This window comes from Entelurus aequoreus, linkage group LG04 (assembly GCF_033978785.1).
Source record: "Entelurus aequoreus isolate RoL-2023_Sb linkage group LG04, RoL_Eaeq_v1.1, whole genome shotgun sequence".
In the NCBI taxonomy this organism is placed as follows: domain Eukaryota; kingdom Metazoa; phylum Chordata; class Actinopteri; order Syngnathiformes; family Syngnathidae; genus Entelurus; species Entelurus aequoreus.
In genome coordinates, this window is record NC_084734.1 from 14,467,457 (window position 1) to 14,494,716 (window position 27,260).

Consider the following 27,260-nt stretch of genomic DNA (forward strand, 5'->3'; position numbering starts at 1 on the left):
GTGACCCCAAACTTTTGAACGGTAGTGTATATTCTAAAAACCCAATTCTTGTAATGTTGCACATTTAATAGTCCAAATAATAGAAAAGTCATAAAGTGAAAAACTATTTATTTACATGTTAATGCCATCAAACAGCTTGTACACTCATATAAAAAACATGTTTTGTTAGCATAACTCTGTGCAGGAATGACTAGATTGTATGTCAGATTGACTGAAATTGAACAATTGGTTCACTTTATTGATTTTAAGATTCGGAATGCATGACCAGGTGTACCGGTGGTTTTTGTTCTCTTGTTAAAATGATCATATTAAAGGCCTACTGAAATGAAATTGTTTTATTCAAACGGGGATAGCAGATCCATTCTGTGTCATACTTGATCTTTTCGCGATATTGCCATATTTTTGCTGAAAGGATTTAGTAGAGAACAACGACGATAAAGTTCGCAACTTTTGGTCGCTGATAAAAAAAAAGCCTTGCCTGTACCGGAAGTAGCGTGACATCACAGGTTGAAAGTCTCCTCACATTTGCACATTGTTTACACCAGCAGCGAGAGCGATTCGGACCGAGAAAGTGACGAATACCCAATTAATTTGAGCCGGGATGAAAGATTCGTGGATGAGGAACGTGAGAGTGAAGGACTAGCGTGCAGTGCAGGACGCATCTTTTTTCGCTCTGACCGTAACTTAGGTACAAGCTGGCTCATTGGATTCCACACTCTCTCCTTTTTCTATTGTGGATCACGGATTTGTATTTTAAACCACCTCGGATACTATATCCTCTTGAAAATGAGAGTCGAGAACGCGAAATGGACATTCACAGTGACTTTTATCTCCACGACAACACATCGGCGAAGCACTTTAGCTACGGAGCTAACGTGATAGCATTGTGCTTAAATGCGGATAGAAACAAAATAAATAAGCCCCTGACTGGAAGGATAGACAGAAAATCAACAATACTATTAAACCATGGACATGTAAATACACGGTTAATGCTTTCCAGCCTGGCGAAGCTTAACAATGCTGTTGCTAACGAAGCCATTGAAGCTAACTTAGCAACGGGACCTCACAGAGCTATGATAAAAACATTAGCTATCCACCTACGCCAGCCAGCCCTCATCTGCTCATCAACACCCGTGCTCACCTGCGTTCCAGCGATCGACGGAAGGACGAAGGACTTCACCCGATCATCCGTGCGGTCGGCGGCTAGCGTCGGCTAGCGCGTCTGCTATCCAAGTCAAAGTCCTCCTGGTTGTGTTGCTGCAGCCAGCCGCTAATACACCGATCCCACCTACAACTTTCTTCTTTGCAGTCTTCATTGTTCATTCAACAAATTGCAAAAGATTCACCAACACAGATGTCCAGAATACTGTGGAATTTTGAGATGAAAACAGAGCTTTTTTGTATTGGATTCAATGGTGTCCGAATACTTCCGTTTAACTATTGACGTCACGCGCATACGTCATCATACATAGACGTTTTCAACCGGAAGTTTAGCGGGCAACTTAAAATTGCACTTTATAAGTTAACCCGGCCGTATTGGCACGTGTTGCAATGTTAAGATTTCATCATTGATATATAAACTATCAGACTGCGTGGTCGGTAGTAGTGGCTTTCAGTAGGCCTTTAAGGTAAGATACATAAATACAAGTTACAGTTAAGGTAAGATACAGAAATACAAGTTACAAATGAAACAGTTCATTGTCAGGCCACTCAAGGAGCTGATGTTGACTCCACATACCTTGTTCCCTGAGTTCTGCGACCTGAATTTGAAGCTCTCGATTTTGCTGCAGCAACTCCACTGCAAGAGATGGCTTGAACTTAAAAACAATATTATAATGTTAGATGGTAGAATCCACCTTCCAACTATCAGACTGCGCGGTCGGTAGTAGCGGGTTTCAGTAGGCCTTGAACTGTATAGCTGAGTATATGTATTTCTTTTTCAACATTGGTTGAAAATGGGGTAAAAAATATATATATATTCTAAAAACCCATTTCTTGTAATATTGCACATTTAATAGTCCAAATAATAGAACAAGACATAAAGTGAAAAACAAACTATTTACATGTTGATGCCATCAAACAGCAGCTTGTACACTCAATTCAAAAACATGTTTTGTTTATATAACTGGTAGTTTTTGTTCTCTTGTTAAAATGATCATATTAACTGTATAGCTGGGTATATGTATTTATTTTTCAATGTTGGTTTAAAATGGGGTAACAAAATATATATATTCTAAAAACCCATTTCTTGTAATGTTGCACATTTTATAGTCCAAATAATAGAACAAGACATAAAGTGAAAAACAAACTATTTACATGTTGATGCCTTCAAACAGCAGCTTGTACGCTCAATTCAAAAACATGTTTTGTTTATATAACTGGTAGTTTTTGTTCTCTTGTTAAAATGATCATATTAACTGTATAGCTGGGTATATGTATTTATTTTTCAATGTTGGTTTAAAATGGGGTAACAAAATATATATATTCTAAAAACCCATTTCTTGTAATGTTGCACATTTTATAGTCCAAATAATAGAACAAGACATAAAGTGAAAAACAAACTATTTACATGTTGATGCCTTCAAACAGCAGCTTGTACGCTCAATTCAAAAACATGTTTTGTTTATATAACTGGTAGTTTTTGTTCTCTTGTTAAAATTACCATATTAACTTTATAGCTGAGTATATGTATTTATATTTCAATGTTGGTTGAAAATGGGCTAAAAAATATATATATATTCTAAAAACCCATTTCTTGTAATATTGCACATTTAATAGTCCAAATAATAGAACAAGACATAAAGTGAAAAACAAACTATTTACATGTTGATGCCATCAAACAGCAGCTTGTACACTCAATTCAAAAACATGTTTTGTTTATATAACTGGTAGTTTTTGTTCTCTTGTTAAAATGATCATATTAACTGTATAGCTGGGTATATGTATTTATTTTTCAATGTTGGTTTAAAATGGGGTAACAAAATATATATATTCTAAAAACCCATTTCTTGTAATGTTGCACATTTTATAGTCCAAATAATAGAACAAGACATAAAGTGAAAAACAAACTATTTACATGTTGATGCCTTCAAACAGCAGCTTGTACGCTCAATTCAAAAACATGTTTTGTTTATATAACTGGTAGTTTTTGTTCTCTTGTTAAAATGATCATATTAACTGTATAGCTGGGTATATGTATTTATTTTTCAATGTTGGTTTAAAATGGGGTAACAAAATATATATATTCTAAAAACCCATTTCTTGTAATGTTGCACATTTTATAGTCCAAATAATAGAACAAGACATAAAGTGAAAAACAAACTATTTACATGTTGATGCCTTCAAACAGCAGCTTGTACGCTCAATTCAAAAACATGTTTTGTTTATATAACTGGTAGTTTTTGTTCTCTTGTTAAAATTACCATATTAACTTTATAGCTGAGTATATGTATTTATATTTCAATGTTGGTTGAAAATGGGCTAAAAAATATATATATATTCTAAAAACCCATTTCTTGTAATATTGCACATTTAATAGTCCAAATAATAGAACAAGACATAAAGTGAAAAACAAACTATTTACATGTTGATGCCTTCAAACAGCAGCTTGTACGCTCAATTCAAAAACATGTTTTGTCTATATAACTATGCACAGGAATTACTAGATTGTATGTAAGATTTGACTAAAAATAAACAGTTTGTTGATTTTCCGATTCGGAATGCATGACCAGATGTACTGGTAGTTTGTGTTATATTGTTAAAATTATCATTAACTTTGTAGCTGGGCATATGTATTTATTTTTCAACGTTGGTTGAAAATGGGGTAAAAAAAAAAATATATATTCTAAAAACCCATTTCTTGTAATATTGCACATTTAATAGTCCAAATAATAGAACAAGACATAAAGTGAAAAACAAACTATTTACATGTTGATGCCATGTACGCTCAATTCAAAAACATGTTTTGTTTATATAACTCTGCACAGGAATTACTAGATTGTATGTAAGATTTGACTAAAAATAAACAGTTTGTTGATTTTCCGATTCGGAATGCATGACCAGATGTACTGGTAGTTTGTGTTATATTGTTAAAATTATCATATTAACTTTATAGCTGGGCATATGTATTTATTTTTCAACGTTGGTTGAAAATGGGGTAAAAAAAAATATATATATTCTAAAAACCCATTTCTTGTAATATTGCACATTTAATAGTCCAAATAATAGAACAAGACATAAAGTGAAAAACAAAGTATTTACATGTTGATGCCATCAAACAGCAGCTTGTACGCTCAATTCAAAAACATGTTTTGTTTATATAACTCTGCACAGGAATTACTAGATTGTATGTAAGATTTGACTAAAAATAAACAGTTTGTTGATTTTCCGATTCGGAATGCATGACCAGATGTACTGGTAGTTTGTGTTATATTGTTAAAATTATCATATTAACTTTGTAGCTGGGCATATGTATTTATTTTTCAACGTTGGTTGAAAATGGGGTAAAAAATATGTATATATTCTAAAAACCCATTTCTTGTAATATTGCACATTTAATAGTCCAAATAATAGAACAAGACATAAAGTGAAAAACAAACTATTTACATGTCGATGCCATCAAACAGCAGTTTGTATGCTCAATTCAAAAACATGTTTTGTTTATATAACTGGTAGTTTTTGTTCTCTTGTTAAAATGATCATATTAACTGTATAGCTGGGTATATGTATTTATTTTTCAAAGTTGGTTGAAAATTAGGTTAAAAAATACATATATATTCTAAAAACCCAATTCTTGTAATGTTGCACATTTAATAGTCCAAATAATAGAAAAAGTCATCAAGTGAAAAACAAACTATTTATTTACATGTTGATGCCATCAAACAGCAGCTTGTACACTTAATTAAAAAAACAACCTTGCATACAATGATTGGAGGCAATAAATCCAGTTGACGACGACACCGACAGAGCCCTGAATTTTCCATCTTATTCACAAACACATCACATAAAAAAAACTATATTTATATCTTATTAACTCACAAACAATTTAAAGCTTTTTAAGTTTGAAAGGCGACATTTTTTTTTCTTTCTGTATTTTCCCCACCAAGCCCTCCCTAATGTTAGTCCAACTAGTCTATAAAACGCCATATGTGATGACAGAACCTGCGGGGGGGGTCGACGGCAGGTGGTAGCTGCCGTGAAGGGAGTGTGCAGGGGGGTCCGGAGTGGGCGCACCCCACCCGTCGACTGTCCTGCGGCGTGTCGGAGTGCTCCGTTTGGTTCCGTGGGTCCGCCAAGGTGAACTCTTGTCATCACTGAGTCACGGTCACCGGCTGTATGTTCCTGATGGAGGGCAACGTGTTCATGCCCTGCGGGGGAGGGTACAGGCCGCCGTGGATGTCCGTGGGACTCAGCGACCCCGGCATCGCCAGGGGGCTCACCGAGCCGGGGTCGCTGTGCACAGAACCTCCGCTGCCGTCCGACTGGCCCATCTTCTTCTTGATCAGCTTCCTCTCTTTGGCCCGGCGGTTCTGGAACCAGATCTTCACCTGCCGGCGAGCGACACAAACACATCATGTCTGCGTTGTTTGCTTCACATGAACACTGGGAGATGCACAAAACCCCAAAAGCAGTGAAGTTGTCACCTTGTCTAAATGCTAAATAAAAACAGAATACAATGATTTGCAAATCCTTTTTAACTTATATTCAATTGAATAAACTGCAAAGACAAGATATTTAACGTTCTTTTTTCCAAATAATCATGAACTTAGAATTTAATGGCAGCAACACATTGCAAAAAAGTTGTCACAGGGGCATTTTTACCACTGTGTTACATGGCCTTTCCTTTTAACAACACTCCCATTCTCGCTTGATGTACAGCTTAAAGGCCTACTGAAACCCACTACTACCGACCACGCAGTCTGATAGTTTATATATCAATGATGAAATCTTAACATTATAACACATGCCAATACGGCCGGGTTAACTTATAAAGTGACATTTTAAATTTGCCGCTAAACTTCCGGTTCGAAACGCCTCTGAGGATGACGTATGCGCGTGACGTAGACCGGGGAACACGGGTATGCCTTCCACATTGAAGCCAATACGAAAAAGCTCTGTTTTCATTTCATAATTCCACAGTATTCTGGACATCTGTGTTCGTGAATCTGTTGCAATCATGTTCATTGCATTATGGAGAAGGAAGCTGAGCAAGCAAAGAAGAAAGTTGTCGGTGCGAAATGGACGTATTTTTCAAACGTAGTCAGCCACACGCTTCTTTGTTTACATTCCCGAAAGATGCAGTCAAGATGGAAGAACTCGGATAACAGAGACTCTAACCAGGAGGACTTTTGACTTCGATACACAGACGCCTGTAGAGAACTGGGACAACACAGACTCTTACCAGGATTACTTTGATTTGGATGACAAAGACGCAGACGTGCTACTGTGAGTATGCAGCTTTGGCTTCTAAACATTTGATCGCTTGACCGTATGTGCGCAACTTTTTTTTGCGTATGTACGTAACTTTTTTAAAATATATAAGCTTTATGAACCTTGGGTTAGGTGAACGGTCTGAGTGATTGTGTGTGTTGATCAGGTGTTTGAATTGTATTGGCGTGTTCTATGGAGCTAGGAGCTAGCAGAGGAGCTAGGAGCTAGCGTAACAAACACGCAGGTGTTTTTATGCAGGATTAATTTGTGGCATATTAAATATAAGCCTGGTTGTGTTGTGGCTAATAGAGTATATATATGTCTTGTGTTTATTTACTGTTGTAGTCATTCCCAGCTGAATATCAGGTCACCCCCGGCTCTCACAGCATCTTCCCTATCTGAATAGCTTCAACTCCCCACTAGTCCTTCACTTGCACTTCACTCATCCACAAATCTTTCATCCTCGCTCAAATTAATGGGGAAATTGGCGCTTTCTCGGTCCGAATCTCTCTCACTTCATGCGGCCATCATTGTAAACAATAGGGAACTTTGCGTATATGTTCAACTGACTACGTCACGCTACTTCCGGTAGGGGCAAGCCTTTTTTTTATCAGATACCAAAAGTTGCAATCTTTATCGTCGTCGTTCTCTACTAAATCCTTTCAGCAAAAATATGGCAATATCGCGAAATGATCAAGTATGACACATAGAATAGATCTGCTATCCCCGTTTAAATAAAAAAAATTCATTTCAGTAGGCCTTTAAGTTGTTCAACAGTCTCCCTTCTGCTATTTTAGGCTTCATATTGCACCACACATTTTCAATGTCTGGACTACAGGCAGGCCGGTCTAGTACCCGCACTCTTTTACTATGAAGCCACGCTGTTGCAACACGTGCCTTGGAATCGTCTTGCTGAAATAAGCAGGGGCGTCCATGATTACGTTGCTTGGATGGCAACACATGTTGCTCCAAAACCTGTATGTACCTTTCAGCATTAATGGCGCCTTCACAGATGTGTAAGTTACCCATGTCTTGGGCACTAATACACCCCCATACCATCACACATGCTGGCTTTTACACTTGGCGCCTAGAACAGTCCGGATGGTTCTTTTCCTCTTTGGTCCGGAGGACACGACCGTCCACAGTTTCCAAAAACAATTTGAAATATGGACTCGTCAGACCACAGAACACTTTTCCACTTTGCATCAGTCCATCTTAGATGAGCAAAGCCGGCGGCGTTTCTGGGTGTTGTTGATAAATGGCTTTCGCTTTGCATAGTAGAGTTTTAACTTGCACTTACAGATGTAGCGACCAACTGTAGTTCCTGACAGTGGTTTTCTGAAGTGTTCCTGAGCCCATGTGGTGATATCCTTTACACACTGACGTCTGTTTTTGATGCAGTACCGCCTGATTGATGGAAGGTTCGTAATATCATGGCTTACGTGCAGATTCTCTGAACCTTTTGATGATATTACGGAGCGTAGATGGGGGAAATCCCTAAATTCCTTGCAATAGCTGGTTGAGAAATGTTGTTCTTAAACAATTTGCTCAGGCATTTGTTGACAAAGTGGTGACCCTCGCCCCGTCCTTGTTTGTGAATGACTGAGCATTTCATGGAAGCTGCTTTTATACCCAATCATGGCACCCACCTGTTCCCAATTAGCCTTTTCACCTGTGGGATGTTCCAAATAAGCGTTTGATGAGCGTTCCTCAACTTTCTCCGTCTTTTTTGCCACTTGTGCCAGCTTTTTTGAAACATGTCGCAGGTATCACATTCCAAATGAGCTAATATTTGCACAAAATAACAAAGTTTTCCAGTTGGAACGTTAAATATCTTGTCTTTGCAGTCTATTCAATTGAATATAAGTTGAAAAGGATTTGCAAATCATTGTATCTTGTTTTTATTTTGCATTTACACAACGTGACAACTTCACAGCTTTTGGGGTTTTGTACATTTCAAAATAAAACCACACAAAAAAGGAACTGAAAAAAACACACTTCTCATACTGATTAAGGAAATAGGTGTACTATTTGGTTCATGCATGATATGTACATCTCATAAATAACACTATGAGATGTACATTTCAAAATAAAACCACACAAGAGAGTAACTGGAATAAACACACTTCTAATATTGATTAAGGAAATGAACGATTTTAACAAAATACATGTTAAAAGTCGGAGGAGAAACAAAATATACTGTTTTAAGAAATGATATTTTCATTCAAAAGATACATTGAGTACTTTTCCACAGCTATAATATAAGTCAAATAAAACTAAATTGATTATATATGGAAAGTTACAAAGAGATTTAAAAATGATTCGTATTGCAATATTTCAAAAGACTGACGTTGTTAAATCATCTTTTATTTTGCTTTCTTTATTTTCAAAACACATTTTGGTTGCTATCCCTTGCATATTTATTTGAAAGTTGAAACATGCTTGCTTCATGTTTATGTCATTTTTTTGGGGCATATTTGTCAGAAATGTATTTTGTTGTAACTTTCTAGTAATTTAATATTAAAAATGTGTTTGCATGCAGTTCATTCTTGCATTTTTTTGTACTTAATTCAGCTTTTCCTTCCATTTGTGATTCAAAAAATATTTTTTGGAGTAACTCAAACCGATTTTCGTCGCAATTTCTATCATGTTTGTCAATATTAAAAATGTGTTTGCGGTTTTTACTATAACTATTTTATGCTACTATTTTTTTTGCATATCTATTGGATTTCTGAATAGATTTGTGCTGCAATTTCTTATCATGTTTTTCAATATTGAAAAGGTGTTTGCCTGTTATTTTTACTATGTTATGCCACTATTCTTTTGCATATAGATTTGATTCCTGAATAGAATGTTGCTGCATTTGTATGTGAATATTTACATGTTTGCAACATTCCTGCATATATAATAGCAACAAATGAAAAATACTACAATTTGTTTGCAATTATTTTTTACATAAAGTACAGGCCAAAACATCACATTTGTATGCATTATTCCAACATTCCTATTATTGCTAATATTAAACATGTGTTTGCATTTATTCCTGCATACAAATGTGGTGTTTAATATTATTCCTTTGCATATTTATGTGGAAGTCAATTGTTGCAATTTCGAGCATATTTGAGAAGATCAGTTTTTGCATATTCCTGTAATTTTTACTATTTTATGCCACTATTCTTTTGCATATCTATTTGATTCCTGAATAGATTGCTGCTGCATTTGTATGTGAATATTTATATGTTTGCAATATTCCTGCATATATAATAGCAGAAAATGAAAACATTTTACAATTTGTTTGCAATTATTCTTTACATAGTTTCATATTATTCCTAATCAAAACAATGTTCCTATTATTCCAACATTCCTATTATTGCTAATATTAAACATGTGTTTGCATTTATTCCTGCATACAAATGTGGTGTTTAATATTATTCCTTTGTTGCTGTCACTTGCATATTTATGTGGAAATAAATTGTTGCAATTTCGAGCATATTTGAGAAGATCAGTTGTTGCATATTCCTGTCATTTTTACTATTTTATGCCACTGTTCTTTTGCATATCTATTTGATTCCTGAATAGATTGCTGCTGTATTTGTATGTGAATATTTACATGTTTGCAATATTCCTGCATATATAATAGCAGCAAATTAAAAGTATTACAATTTATTTACATGTTTGCAATATTCCTGCATATATAATAACAGCAAATGAAAAATATTATAATTTGTTTGCAATTATTATTTATGTAGTTTAATATTATTCCTAATCAAAACAATGTTCAAATTATTCCAACATTCCTATTATTGCTAATATTAAACATGTGTTTGCATTTATTCCTGCATACAAATGTGGTGTTTAATATTATTCCTTTGCATATTTAGGTGGAAATAAATTGTTGCAATTTCGAGCATATTTAAGAAGATCAGTTTTTGAATATATCTGTCATTTTTACTATTTTATGCCACTATTCTTTTGCATATCTATTTGATTCCTGAATAGATTGTTGCTGCATTTGTATGTGAATATTTACATGTTTGCAATGTTTCTGCATATATACCAGCAGCAAATGAAAAATAGTACAATTTGTTTGCAACTATTTTTTACATAGGAACATATATGAATAATGTTAAACTATTATTCCAACATTCCTATTATTGCTAATATCAAACATGTGTTTGCATTTATTCCTGCATACAAATGTGGTGTTTAATATTATTCCTTTGCATATTTATGTGGAAATAAATTGTTCCAATTTGGAGCATATTTAAGAAGTGCCCTTCTAAAGATCATTTTTTGCATATTCCTGTCATTTTTACTATTCTTTTGCATATCTATTTGATTCCTGAATAGATTTTTGCTGCATTTTTATGTGAATATTCACAACATTCCTGCATATATAATAACAGCAAATGAAAAATATTACAATTAGTTTGCAATTATTCTTTACATAGTTTAACATTATTCCTAATCTAAACAATGTTCGTATTATTCCAACATTCCTATTATTGCTAATATCAAACATGTGTTTGCATTTATTCCTGCATACAAATGTGGTGTTTAATATTATTCCTTTGCATATTTATGTGGAAATAAATTGTTCCAATTTGGAGCATATTTAAGAAGTGGCCTTCTAAATATCAGTTTTTGCATATTCCTGTCATTTTTACTATTCTTTTGCATATCTATTTGATTCCTGAATAGATTTTGCCGCATTTTTTATGTGAATATTTACATGTTTGCAACATTCCTGCATATATACAAGGAGCAAATGAAAAATATTACAATTAGTTTGCAATTATTCTTTACATAGTTTAACATTATTCCTAATCTAAACAATGTTCGTATTATTCCAACATTCCTATTATTGCTAATATCAAACATGTGTTTGCATTTATTCCTGCATACAAATGTGGTGTTTAATATTATTCCTTTGCATATTTATGTGGAAATAAATTGTTCCAATTTGGAGCATATTTAAGAAGTGGCCTTCTAAAGATCAGTTTTTGCATATTCCTGTCATTTTTACTATTCTTTTGCATATCTATTTGATTCCTGAATAGATTTTTGCTGCATTTTTATGTGAATATTTACAACATTCCTGCATATATAATAGCAGCAAATGAAAAATAGTACAATTAGTTTGCAATTATTCTTTACATAGTTTAATATTATTCCTAATGAAAACAATGTTCCTATTATTCCAACATTCCTATTATTGCTAATATCAAACATGTGTTTGCATTTATTCCTGCATACAAATGTGGTGTTTAATATTATTCCTTTGCATATTTATGTGGAAATAAATTGTTGCAATTTGGAGCATATTTGAGAAGTGGCCTTCTAAAGATCCGTTTTTGCATATTCCTGTCATTTTTACTATTTTATGCCACTATTCTTTTGCTTATCTATTTGATTCCTGAATAGATTTTTGCTGCATTTGTATGTCAATATTTACATGTTTGCAACATTCCTGCATATATAATAGTAGCAAATGAAAAATATTACAATTTGTTTGCAATTATTCTTTACATACTTTAATATTATTCCTAATGAAAACAATGTTCCTATTATTCCAACATTCCTATTATTGCTAATATCAAACATGTGTTTGCATTTATTCCTGCATACAAATGTGGTGTTTAATATTATTCCTTTGCATATTTATGTGGAAGTAAATTGTTGCAATTTGGAGCATATTAAAGAAGTGGCCTTCTAAAAATCAGTTTTTGCATATTTGTGTCATTTTTACTATGTTATGCCACTATTCCTTTGCATATCTATTTAATTCCTGAATAGATTTTTGCTGCATTTTTATGTGAATATTTACAACATTCCTGCATATATAATAGCAGCAAATTAAAAAATGTCACAATTGTGTTTGCAATTATTCTTTACATAGTTTAATATTATTCCTAATGAAAACAATGTTCCTATTATTCCAACATTCCTATTATTGCTAATATCAAACATGTGTTTGCATTTATTCCTGCATACAAATGTGGTGTTTAACATTATTCCTTTGCATATTTATGTGGAAGTAAATTGTTGCAATTTGGAGCATATTTGAGAAGTGGCCTTCTAAAGATCCGTTTTTGCATATTCCTGTCATTTTTACTATTTTATGCCACTATTCTTTTGCTTATCTATTTGATTCCTGAATAGATTTTTGCTGCATTTGTATGTCAATATTTACATGTTTGCAACATTCCTGCATATATAATAGCAGCAAATGAAAAATATTACAATTTGTTTGCAATTATTCTTTACATACTTTAACATTATTCCTAATGAAAACAATGTTCCTATTATTCCAACATTCCTATTATTGCTAATATCAAACATGTGTTTGCATTTATTCCTGCATACAAATGTGGTGTTTAATATTATTCCTTTGCATATTTATGTGGAAATAAATTGTTCCAATTTGGAGCATATTTAAGAAGTGCCCTTCTAAAGATCATTTTTTGCATATTCCTGTCATTTTTACTATTCTTTTGCATATCTATTTGATTCCTGAATAGATTTTTGCTGCATTTTTATGTGAATATTTACAACATTCCTGCATATATAATAACAGCAAATGAAAAATAGTACAATTAGTTTGCAATTATTCTTTACATAGTTTAACATTATTCCTAATCTAAACAATGTTCGTATTATTCCAACATTCCTATTATTGCTAATATCAAACATGTGTTTGCATTTATTCCTGCATACAAATGTGGTGTTTAATATTATTCCTTTGCATATTTATGTGTAAGTAAATTGTTGCAATTTGGAGCATATTTGAGAAGTGGCCTTCTAAATATCAGTTTTTGCATATTCCTGTCATTTTTACTATTTTATGCCACTATTCTTTTGCTTATCTATTTGATTCCTGAATAGATTTTTGCTGCATTTTTATGTGAATATTTACAACATTCCTGCATATATAATAGCAGCAAATGAAAAAATGTCATAATTGTGTTTGCAATTATTCTTTACATAGTTTAATATTATTCCTAATGAAAACAATGTTCCTATTATTCCAACATTCCTATTATTGCTAATATCAAACATGTGTTTGCATTTATTCCTGCATACAAATGTGGTGTTTAACATTATTCCTTTGCATATTTATGTGGAAGTAAATTTTTGCAATTTGGAGCATATTTGAGAAGTGGCCTTCTAAAGATCCGTTTTTGCATATTCCTGTCATTTTTACTATTTTATGCCACTATTCTTTTGCTTATCTATTTGATTCCTGAATAGATTTTTGCTGCATTTGTATGTCAATATTTACATGTTTGCAACATTCCTGCATATATAATAGCAGCAAATGAAAAAATTTCATAATTGTGTTTGCAATTATTCTTTACATAGTTTAATATTATTCCTAATGAAAACAATGTTCCTATTATTCCAACATTCCTATTATTGCTAATATCAAACATGTTTTTGCATTTATTCCTGCATACAAATGTGGTGTTTAATATTATTCCTTTGCATATTTAGGTGGAAATAAATTGTTGCAATTTCGAGCATATTTGAGAAGATCAGTTTTTGCATATTCCTGTCATTTTTACTATTTTATGCCACTATTCTTTTGCATATCTATTTGATTCCTGAATAGATTTTTGCTGCATTTTTATGTGAATATTTACAACATTCCTGCATATATAATAGCAGCAAATTAAAAATATTACAATTTGTTTGCAATTATTCTTTACATACTTTAATATTATTCCTAATGAAAACAATGTTCCTATTATTCCAACATTCCTATTATTGCTAATATCAAACATGTGTTTGCATTTATTCCTGCACATAAATGTGGTGTTTAATATTATTCCTTTGCATATTTACGTGGAAGTAAATTGTTGCAATTTGGAGCATATTAAAGAAGTGGCCTTCTAAAAATCAGTTTTTGCATATTTGTGTCATTTTTACTATGTTATGCCACTATTCCTTTGCATATCTATTTAATTCCTGAATAGACTTTTGCTGCATTTTTATGTGAATATTTACAACATTCCTGCATATATAATAGCATCAAATGAAAAAATGTCATAATTGTGTTTGCAATTATTCTTTACATAGTTTAATATTATTCCTAATGAAAACAATGTTCCTATTATTCCAACATTCCTATTATTGCTAATATCAAACATGTTTTTGCATTTATTCCTGCATACAAATGTGGTGTTTAATATTATTCCTTTGCATATTTAGGTGGAAATAAATTGTTGCAATTTCGAGCATATTTGAGAAGATCAGTTTTTGCATATTCCTGTCATTTTTACTATTTTATGCCACTGTTCTTTTGCATATCTATTTGATTCCTGAATAGATTTTTGCTGCATTTTTACGTGAATATTTACAACATTCCTGCATATATAATAACAGCAAATGAAAAATATTACAATTAGTTTGCAATTATTCTTTACATAGTTTAATATTAGTCCTAATCAAAACAATGTTCCTATTATTCCAACATTCCTATTATTGCTAATATCAAACATGTGTTTGCATTTATTCCTGCACATAAATGTGGTGTTTAATATTATTCCTTTGCATGTTTATGTGGAAGTAAGTTTTTGCAATTTGGAGCATATTTGAGAAGTGGCCTTCTAAAGATCAGTTTTTGCATATTCCTGTCATTTTTACTATTCTTTTGCATATCTATTTAATTCCTGAATAGATTTTTGCTGCATTTTTATGTGAATATTTACAACATTCCTGCATATATAATAGCAGCAAATGAAAAAATTTCACAATTGTGTTTGCAATTATTCTTTACATAGTTTAATATTATTCCCAATGAAAACAATGTTCCTATTATTCCAACATTCCTATTATTGCTAATATTAAACATGTTTTTGCATTTATTCCTGCATACAAATGTGGTGTTTAATATTATTCCTTTGCATATTTAGGTGGAAATAAATTGTTGCAATTTCAAGCATATTTGAGAAGATCAGTTTTTGCATATTCCTGTCATTTTTACTATTTTATGCCACTATTCTTTTGCATATCTATTTGATTCCTGAATAGATTTTTGCTGCATTTTTATGTGAATATTTACAACATTCCTGCATATATAATAGCAGCAAATGAAAAATAGTACAATTAGTTTGCAATTATTCTTTACATAGTTTAATATTATTCCTAATGAAAACAATGTTGGTATTATTCCAACATTCCTATTATTGCTAATATCAAACATGTGTTTGCATTTATTCCTGCATACAAATGTGGTGTTTAATATAATTCCTTTGCATATTTATGTGGAAGTAAATTGTTGCAATTTGGAGCATATTAAAGAAGTGGCCTTCTAAAAATCATTTTTTGCATATTTGTGTCATTTTTACTATGTTATGCCACTATTCCTTTGCATATCTATTTAATTCCTGAATAGATTTTTGCTGCATTTTTATGTGAATATTTACAACATTCCTGCATATATAATAGCATCAAATGAAAAAATGTCATAATTGTGTTTGCAATTATTCTTTACATAGTTTAATATTATTCCTAATGAAAACAATGTTCCTATTATTCCAACATTCCTATTATTGCTAATATCAAACATGTGTTTGCATTTATTCCTGCATACAAATGGGGAGTTTAATATTATTCCTTTGCATATTTATGTGGAAATAAATTGTTGCAATTTGGAGCATATTTAAGAAGTGGCCTTCTAAATATCAGTTTTTGCATATTCCTGTCATTTTTACTATTCTTTTGCATATCTATTTGATTCCTGAATAGATTTTTGCTGCATTTTTATGTGAATATTTACAACATTCCTGCATATATAATAACAGCAAATGAAAAATATTACAATTAGTTTGCAATTATTCTTTACATAGTTTAATATTAGTCCTAATCAAAACAATGTTCCTATTATTCCAACATTCCTATTATTGCTAATATTAAACATGTGTTTGCATTTATTCCTGCATACAAATGTGGTGTTTAATATTATTCCTTTGCATATTTAGGTGGAAATAAATTGTTGCAATTTCGAGCATATTTGAGAAGATCAGTTTTTGCATATTCCTGTCATTTTTACTATTTTATGCCACTATTCTTTTGCATATCTATTTGATTCCTGAATAGATTTTTGCTGCATTTTCATGTGAATATTTACAACATTCCTGCATATATAATAACAGCAAATGACAAATATTACAATTAGTTTGCAATTATTCTTTACATAGTTTAATAATAGTCCTAATGAAAACAATGTTCCTATTATTCCAACATTCCTATTATTGCTAATATCAAACATGTGTTTGCATTTATTCCTGCATACAAATGTGGTGTTTAATATAATTCCTTTGCATATTTATGTGGAAGTAAATTGTTGCAATTTGGAGCATATTTGAGAAGTGGCCTTCTAAAGATCCGTTTTTGCAGCAGTTTCTTGCATTCTACTTGTATTCCCAGTTTTTTTTTGGGGGGGGGGGCACGGACCTGTCTCTCCGAGAGTCCCAGGTTGACGGCCAGCTCAGCTTTCCTCCTGATGGTGATGTATCTGTTGAAGTGAAACTCCTTCTCCAGCTCCAGCCTCTGGTGGTCGGTGTAGACCACCCGGTATTTCTCCTTCGTCCTCGTCTTGCCTGCAGAACACAGACATCTGCGTCAGTGCCGTCAGGTGCAGGTCGGACTGCGTGCCTGGACCGGCCCCGGCCCTACAGCTATATCTGCCCACAGCATCAAATCCACATCCGTGGGCGGCAGTCTCCTCGTACGCAAATGTCCCCTTTGAAGTTTGCCGCGGCACAAGTGCGCGTCAATGGTCTCCTTGCAGATGGAGATAACTGCGCGCTCTTAAAGCTGCGCATTCCGGGTTTTGAAGATGACGTCACTCCTTTTATTATTCTGGATGAGGACGGGGTCGGCATATCAAAGTCAGGAGGAGGTCGAAGTCGGTGTGGAAATGACCAGACCGACGAGTCTCACGGAGGACATGACGTCAGCGTCACGCTTCTCCCCCACACAGTCGTGGACACGCTCCCACAGCCGGGAAATATGCCCCGATATTCCACACACACGTCATCGTGTGACGTCACTACGAGCCCACCGATTCAAATAGGACTGGCATTTTTTTTAACCAAAAAGCTGTAAAAACGATGATGCTGTGTTCCAAATTTAAGTTATTTACTGAAATTGAGTGAGCCTATGGCTTTACACTTTGTTTATTTTATATATATATGTGGTTTTTTTGCATTCTATTTGAGTTACTTTGAATTTATAACCCCCTGGCGCTGCTTTGTATTCTTTTTGTACTGTTTTGTACTATTTTTGTACTTATTTGATTGTTTCTTGTCTGTTTGTAAATGTTGAAATTTATAAATAAAAGTTAAAAAAAAAAAAGAAAAAAAAAAAGGTTACATTATTCTGTTTTGTACTGTTTTTGTACTGTTTTTGTACTTTGATTATTATTTCTCAACTGTTTGTAAATGTTGAAATGTATAAATAAAAGTTAAAAATAAAAATTAAAAAAAAAATAGGTTACATTATTCTGTTTTGTACTGTTTTTGTACTGTTTTTGTACTTACTTTGATTATTATTTCTCAACTGTTTGTAAATGTTGAAATTTATAAATAACGGTTTATAAAAAATAATACAAATAAATACAAATAATACATTTAAAAAATATATAAAAATAAAAAAAATAGGTTACATTATTATTGGATTTACACTGTATGACAAAAACAAATTTCAATGATTTTTTTCCTTTGCAACCTCATTATACTATTGGCTAAGTTTTATATTCATAAATGTAAGTTTCACAATACCCGACCTGTTTTTTCTGCCTTTGAAAAAGAATTACAACTTTACTTTAAAACGCTTTCTACCTCTGACAACCAAAAAGCTGTGAAAACTATTGGATTATTTACGGAACTTGTGTGAGCCAAAGGCTTTACACTTTATTACAAATATATATTCTGCATTCTATTGTTGTTACTTTATTGAGTTTACAACCCCCTGTCGCTGTTTTGTACTGTTTTTGTACTTGTTTAGAGTATTAATATGTATCTGCTTTCATGTAAATGTTGCATATTATAAATAAAGATTTATAAAAATAAAAAAAATAAAAATAAAGGACTCGCATTTTAAATGACTGGAACCATAATCAGAAGGAACATGAATACGTTGTTGTTCTATTCTAAACATTTTCCGATGTAGTTCAGGCATTTTACAAGCATTTTTATTGGTTAAAAAAAAAAAAAAAAAGTTTTACTATATTAATCACATGAGAGAATTGACAAAAAACATTTTGGCACGTTTTTCCCCATTAAAAAATACATTTACTGTATTGTTTACGTGAGATTTGTTTTTCAAGATGGATACTGTATTTCTCACATGAGGGAATGGACAAAAACATTTTAGCACCTTTCTTCCCATATATTGTTTACGCAATATTTTTTCAAAAGACGTACCATTTAAAAATAGATACTGTATTAATCACATGAGGGAATTGACAAACACATTTTTGCATGTTTTTTCCCATTTAAAATAGATTTACTGAATTTTTTACGCAATATTTTTTTTCAAAAATACATAACATTTAAAAATAGATACTGTATTAATCACATGAGGGAATGGACAAAAACATTTTAGCACCTTTTTTCCCATTAAAAACAAGATTGTTTAGATATTGTTCACGCAATATTTTTTTCAAAATATATAACATTTAAAAATAGATACTGTATTAATCACTTGAGGGAATTGACAAAAAAAATTGGGATGTTTTTTCCCATTAAAAATAGACTTACTGAATTTTTTACGCAATATTTTTTTTCAAAATACATACCATTTAAAAATAGTTACTGTATTAATCACATGAAGGAATTGACGAAAAATTGTTTGCATGTTTTTTCCCATTGAAAATCGATTTACTGTATTGTTTACGCAAGATTTTTTTCAAAATAAATAATATTTAAATATAGACACTGTATTAATCACATGAGGGAATGGACAAAAACATTTTAGCACCTTTTTTCCCATTAAAAATAAGATTTTTTAGATATTGTTTACGCAAGATTTTTTTCAAAATATATACCATTTAAAAATAGATACTGTATTAATCACATGAGGGAATTGACCAAAACATTTTTTGCATGTTTTTTCCCCATTAAAAATAGATTTACTGAATTTTTTACGAAATATTTTTTTTCTAAATACATACCATTTAAACATAAATACTGTATTAATCACATGAGGCAATGGACAAAAACATTTTAGCACCTTTTTTTCTATTAAAAATAAGATTCTTTAGATATTGTTTACGCAAGATTATTTTCAAAATACATACAATTTAAAAATAGATACTGTATTAACCACATGAAGGGATTGACAAAACATTTTTTGCATGTTTTTTCCCATTGAAAATCGATTTACTGTATTGTTTATGGAAGATTTTTTTCTAAATATATAACATTTAAAAATAGATACTGTATTAATCACATGAGGAAATGGACAAAACATTTTAGCATGTTTTTTCCCATTAAAAATAGGATTTTTTAGATATTGTTTACGCAATATTTTTTAAAAATACATACCATTTTTAAAAAAAATAAATACTGTATTAATCACATGAGGGAATTGGCAAAAAAAAATTTGGCATGTTTTTCCCCATTAAAAATAGATTTACTGAATTTTTTACGCAATACTTTTTTTTTCAAAATACATACCATTTAAAATTAGATACTGTATTAATCACATGAGGGAATGGACAAAAACATTTTAGCACCTTTTTCCCCCATTAAAAATACGATTTTTTAGATATTGTTTACACAAGATTCTTTTAAAAATACATACCATTTAAAAATAGATACTGTATTAATCACATGAGGGAATTGACAAAAAATGTTTTCCATGTTTTTTCCCATTAAAAATATATTTACTGAATTTTTTACGCAATATTTTTTTTCTAAATACATACCATTTAAAAATAGATACTGTATCAATCACATGAGGGAATGGACAAAAAATTTTTAGCACCTTTTTCCCCCATTAAAAATATGATTTTTTAGATATTGTTTACAAAAATTATTTTCAAAATACATACCATTTAAAAATAGATACTGTATTAATCACATGAAGGGATTGACAAAACATTTTTTTCATGTTTTTTCCCATTGAAAATAGATTTACTGTATTGTGAACGCGAGATTTTTTTCAAAATACATAACATTTAAAAATAGATACTGTATTAATCACATGAGGGAATGGACAAAAACATTTTAGCACCTTTTTCCCCCATTAAAAATACGATTTTTTTAGATATTGTTTACACAAGATTCTTTTAAAAATACATACCATTTAAAAATAGATACTGTATCAATCACATGAGGGAATGGACAAAAACATTTTAGCACCTTTTTCCCCCATTAAAAATACGATTTTTTAGATATTGTTTACACAAAATTATTTTCAAAATACATACCATTTAAAAATAGATACTGTATTAATCACATGAAGGGATTGACAAAACATTTTTTTCATGTTTTTTCCCATTGAAAATAGATTTACTGTATTGTGAACGCGAGATTTTTTTCAAAATACATAACATTTAAAAATAGATACTGTATTAATCACATGAGGGAACTGACAAAAACATTTTTGCATGTTTTTTCCCATTGAAAATAGATTTACTGAATTTTTTACGCAATATTTTTTTTCAAAAATAAATAACATTTCAAAATAGATACTGTATTAATCACACGAGGGATTTTTAAACAGGAATATATTACATAACATGAGGTATGTTTACAAATATTTCGTTTATTTAGATTTTAATCACTTTCAGAAAATTCCAATTAAATTATATTTACTCTACTTAAAATGTACTTTGTTATTCTGGAGAGATTTATTTTGGTTTTACACTTGAAAGACAATGAAATGTTTACATTTTGGAAAATATTTATAATTGTGTCTGAGAAGAAAATGGGTTCCAAATTGCACGGTTAAAATATTTGAGGGTATTAAGCCTATTTTTTCTCCGTTCTACTTTCTATAAATCATGTATCAGAGAAAAAAAAACTTGCAAGTGCCTCTTAAGGAACATTGCTTGAATAAAAGTGTAGACAAAACACTTTCATAAAGAGGAAATAACATTAAAGATGACTCTTTTTTGCCATTCTATAAATAGTTTTAATTTTATAGAGAAAATCACTGTTGCAAGACCCACTTAAGGAACTTTAAATGATTAGAAGTGTAAAAAACACTTTTATTGGGAGGAAATAACATTAACAATGACTTCTTTTTTTATTTTATTTTAGCATTATTGAATTTTACAATGTGCTTTTTAAAAATCATGTATCACGGAGAAAAAAATAAGGTACTTTGTATGATTAAAAGTGCAAAGAAGCACGTTTATAATGAGGAAATAACATAAAAAATTACTTTTTTGGCTTATTTTCACCATTATTTTATTCTTACAATGTGCTTTTTAAACAAATAAGGAACTGTGTATGATTAAAAGTGAAAAAAGCACTTTTATACGTAGGAAATAACATTAAGAATGCCTTTTGTTGAGGGTTTTTGGGCTTATTTGTACTATTATTTAATTTCAAAGTGTGCTTTTTAAACAAATAAGGAACTTTGTATGAATAAAAGTGCAAAAAAGCACTTTTATATGGAGGAAATAACATTAAAGATGACTTTTTGGCCTATTTTTATCAATTGTTTAATTTTACAATGTGCTTTAAAAAAAATCATGTATCATGGAGAAAAAAAACTGTTCCAACTCCCATGCAATTAAGGAAATTTTCATGATTAAAAGTGTAAAAAAAACACTTCCAAAGAGGAAATCACATTAAAGATTACTTTTTGGAGGGATATTGGCCTAGTTTTCGCCATTTTATAAATAAATCTTTCTAATTTTACAAAGTGCTTTTTAAAAGTGATGTCATTGTTACAACTCCCACTTAAGCAACTTTGCATGATTACAAGTGTAAAAAAAGCACTTTTATACAGATTAAATAACATTAAAGGTGACTTTTTGGAGGGTTTTTGGCCTATTATTTTATAAATAAATCATTCTAATTTTACAATGTGCTTTTTAAAAGTGATGTCATTGTTACAACTCCCACTTAAGGAACTTTGCATGATTACAAGTGTAAAAAAGCACTTTTATACAGAGGAACTAACATCAAAGATGACTTTTTGACCTATTATTTTTATAAATAAATCATTCTAATTTGTCAATGTGCTTTTTAAAACTGATGTCATTGTTACAACTCCCACTTAAGCAACTTTGCATGATTACAAGTGCAAAAAAAACACTTTTATATGGAGAAAATAACATTAAAGGTGACTTTTTGGAGGGTTTTTGGCCTATTTTATAAATAAATCATTCTAATTTTACAATGTGCTTTTTAAAAGTGATGTCATTGCTACAACTCACACTTAGGGAACTTTGCATGATTAAAATTGCAAAAAAAGCACTTTTATACGAGGAAATAACATCAAAGATGACTTTTTTAAGGGCTTTTGGCCTAATATTTTTTTATAAATAAAGCATTCTAATTTGACAATGTGCTTTTTAAAAGTGATATCATCGTTACAACTCCCACTTAAGGAACTTTGCATGATTAAAAGTGCAAAAAAAGCACTTTTATATGGAGAAAATAACATTAAAGGTGACTTTTTGGAGGGTTTTTGGCCTATTTTATAAATAAATAATTCTAATTTGACAATGTGCTTTTTAAAATTGATGTCATTGTTACAACTCCCACTTAAGCAACTTTGCATGATTAAAAGTGCAAAAAAAAACACTTTTATATGGAGAAAATAACATTAAAGGTGACTTTTTGGAGGGTTTTTGGCCTATTCTATAAATAAATCATTCTAATTTGACAATGTGCTTTTTAAAAAGTGATGTCATTGTTACAACTCCCACTTAAGGAACTTTGCATGATTAAAAGTGCAAAAAAAGCACTTTTATACGAGGAAATAACATCAAAGATGACTTTTTTTAAGGGCTTTTGGCCTAATATTTTTATAAATAAAGCATTCTAATTTGACAATGTGCTTTTTAAAAGTGATATCATCGTTACAACTCCCACTTAAGGAACTTTGCGTGATTAAAAGTGCAAAAAAAACACTTTTATATGGAGAAAATAACATTAAAGGTGACTTTTTGGAGGGTTTTTGGCCTATTTTATAAATAAATAATTCTAATTTTACAAAGTGATTTTTAAAATTGATGTCATTGTTACAACTCCCACTTAAGCAACTTTGCATGATTAAAAGTGCAAAAAAAACACTTTTATATGGAGAAAATAACATTAAAGGTGACTTTTTGGAGGGTTTTTGGCCTATTCTATAAATAAATCATTCTAATTTGACAATGTGCTTTTTAAAAGTGATATCATCGTTACAACTCCCACTTAAGGAACTTTGCATGATTAAAAGTGCAAAAAAAACACTTTTATATGAGAAAATAACATTAAAGGTGACTTTTTGGAGGGTTTTTGGCCTATTTTATAAAATAAATAATTCTAATTTTACAAAGTGATTTTTAAAAGTGATGTCATTGTTACAACTCCCACTTAAGGAACTTTGCATGATTAAAATTGCAAAAAAAGCCCTTTTATATGGAGGAACTAACATCAAAGGTGACTTTTTTCAAAGGTTTTTGGCCTAATATTTTTTTTTAATAAATAAAGCATTCTAATTTGACAATGTGCTTTTTAAAAGTGATGTCATTGTTACAACTCCCACTTAAGGAACTTTGCATGATTACAAGTGTAAAAAAAAACACTTTTATACAGAGGAACTAACATCAAAGGTGACTTTTTTCAAAGGTTTTGGCCTATTATTTCATAAAGAAATCATTCTAATTAGACAATGTGCTTTTTAAAAAGTGACGTCATTGTTACAACTCCCACTTAAGGAACTTTGCATGATTAAAAGTGCAAAAAAAGAAAAAACTTGTATACAGAGGAAATAACATTAAAGGTGACTTTTTGGCCTATTATTTTATAAATAAATCATTTTAATTTGACAATGTGCTTTTTAAAAGTGATGTCATTGTTACAACTCCCACTTAAGGAACTTTGCATGATTAAAAGTGCAAAAAAAGCACTTTTATACGGAGGAAATAACATTAAAGGTGACTTTTTGGCCTATTATTTTATAAATAAATCATTTTAATTTGACAATGTGCTTTTTAAAAGTGATGTCATTGTTACAACTCCCACTTAAGGAACTTTGCATGATTAAAAGTGCAAAAAAAGCACTTTTATACGGAGGAAATAACATTAAAGGTGACTTTTTGGCCTATTCTTTTATAAATAAATCATTTTAATTTGACAATGTGCTTTTTAAAAGTGATGTCATTGTTACAGCTCCCACTTAAGGAACGTTGCATGATTAAAGTGCAAAAAAAGCACTTTTATACGGAGGAAATAACATTAAAGGTGACTTTTTGGCCTATTATTTTATAAATAAATCATTTTAATTTGACAATGTGCTTTTTAAAAGTGATGTCATTGTTACAACTCCCACTTAAGGAACTTTGCATGATTAAAAGTGCAAAAAAAAAGCACTTTTATACAGAGGAAATAACATTAAAGGTGACTTTTTGGCCTATTCTTTTATAAATAAATCATTTTAATTTGACAATGTGCTTTTTAAAAGTGATGTCATTGTTACAACTCCCACTTAAGGAACTTTGCATGATTAAAAGTGCAAAAAAAAAGCACTTTTATACGGAGGAAATAACATCAAAGATGACTTTTTGGAGGGTTTTTGGCCTATTATTTTACAAATAAATCATTCTAATTTGACAATGTTCTTTTTAAAAGTGATGTCATTGTTACAACTCCCACTTAAGGAACGTTGCATGATTAAAAGTGCAAAAAAAAGCACTTTTATACGGAGGAAATAACATTAAAGGTGACTTTTTGGCCTATTCTTTTATAAATAAATCATTTTAATTTGACAATGTGCTTTTTAAAAGTGATGTCATTGTTACAACTCCCACTTAAGGAACTTTGCATGATTAAAGTGCAAAAAAAGCACTTTTATACGGAGGAAATAACATTAAAGGTGACTTTTTGGCCTATTCTTTTACAAATAATCATTCTAATTTGACAATGTTCTTTTTAAAAGTGATGTCATTGTTACAACTCCCACTTAAGGAACGTTGCATGATTAAAAGTGCAAAAAAAGCACTTTTATACGGAGGAAATAACATTAAAGGTGACTTTTTGGCCTATTATTTTATAAATAAATATTTTTAATTTGACAATGTGCTTTTTAAAAGTGATGTCATTGTTACAACTCCCACTTAAGGAACTTTGCATGATTAAAAGTGCAAAAAAAGCACTTTTATACGGAGGAAATAACATTAAAGGTGACTTTTTGGCCTATTCTTTTATAAATAAATCATTTTAATTTGACAATGTGCTTTTTAAAAGTGATGTCATTGTTACAACTCCCACTTAAGGAACTTTGCATGATTAAAAGTGCAAAAAAAAGCACTTTTATACGGAGGAAATAACATTAAAGGTGACTTTTTGGCCTATTATTTTATAAATAAATCATTTTAATTTGACAATGTCATTGTTACAACTCCCACTTAAGGAACTTTGCATGATTAAAAGTGCAAAAAAAAGCACTTTTATACGGAGGAAATAACATTAAAGGTGACTTTTTGGCCTATTCTTTTATAAATAAATCATTTTAATTTGACAATGTGCTTTTTAAAAGTGATGTCATTGTTACAACTCCCACTTAAGGAACTTTGCATGATTACAAGTGCAAAAAAAAGCACTTTTATACGGAGGAAATAACATCAAAGGTGACTTTTTGGCCTATTCTTTTATAAATAAATCATTTTAATTTGACAATGTGCTTTTTAAAAGTGATGTCATTGTTACAACTCCCACTTAAGGAACTTTGCATGATTAAAAGTGCAAAAAAAAAGCACTTTTATACGGAGGAAATAACATCAAAGATGACTTTTTGGAGGGTTTTGGCCTATTATTTTTTATAAATAAAGCATTGTAATTTTACAATGTGATTTTTAAGTCCCACTTAAGGAACTTTGCATGAAAAAAATTGTAAAAGTTTGATTCGAAGGCAAACAAGTCCCAATTTCTTATTTCTCTATTTAATCAAGTTTCCATGTTGAGTCGCAATAAAAAAAGAAAAAAAAAGAAAAAAAAGAAAAAATATTTCCACGGAGCAGCACTCACCCGTGGAAGACGACTGCGCGGTTTTACTCATCCACTGGTACGAGTTCCGTCTCTCCCGGTCGGGCGACAGCTGCGCCCCGCTGACGTTGTCCGGCGGCGGCGGCTGCAGCCCCGCGGAGGCGGGCGGGTGCATGTGGGTGTACTCGGGCGAGCAGTAGGGCACCTGTGCGGGGGACGAGTTGTTGCTCATGGGCGTGGGGATCGCGTTCGGGGGTCCCAGGCTGTAAGCGCCCCAGTCCTCCCGGGGGGCCGCGTACGACGAGGGCCCCCAGGTCCCCGCGGACTGGGCGTGGGAGTCCATGTTGGGGACATGATGGTATCCGCTAAAGTCCGCGTACTGGGGCGTGGAGACGAAGTTCTGTGGGGGCAGATTGATGCTGGATCTTCTCACTGGGCCCTGGTGATACATGCCGGTCTCTTTATCCAGGAGGTAGCCCACATACATGGTTCGGAGCGCGCTATATTCGGGAGGGTCTCGTCGATGAAAAAGTTAATTCACGGGTGACATATCTGCACAAAACCCCCAGAATCCTTCATGCAAGTATGACGTATGGTCCAAGTCCTTCATGCAAGTAAAGTCCAAGTCCTTCAGGCTGCCTTACATGATGTGCTGCGTGTTGACAAGATGCG

The 27,260-nt window shown here is 31.6% G+C and overlaps 1 protein-coding gene across 1 annotated transcript; it reads right to left on the bottom strand.

Annotated features, from left to right (window-relative positions):
• Window positions 1–5,165: 5,165 nt before the first annotated feature.
• On the bottom strand, window positions 5,166–27,260 carry cdx4 (caudal type homeobox 4). The gene is made up of 3 exons (XM_062043438.1): window positions 26,631–27,260; window positions 16,888–17,033; window positions 5,166–5,546 (listed from the first exon to the last, which is right to left on the bottom strand). Exons 1-3 carry the CDS (start codon window positions 27,073–27,075, stop codon window positions 5,310–5,312), a joined length of 828 nt encoding a protein of 275 aa, XP_061899422.1. The 5' UTR covers window positions 27,076–27,260; the 3' UTR covers window positions 5,166–5,309.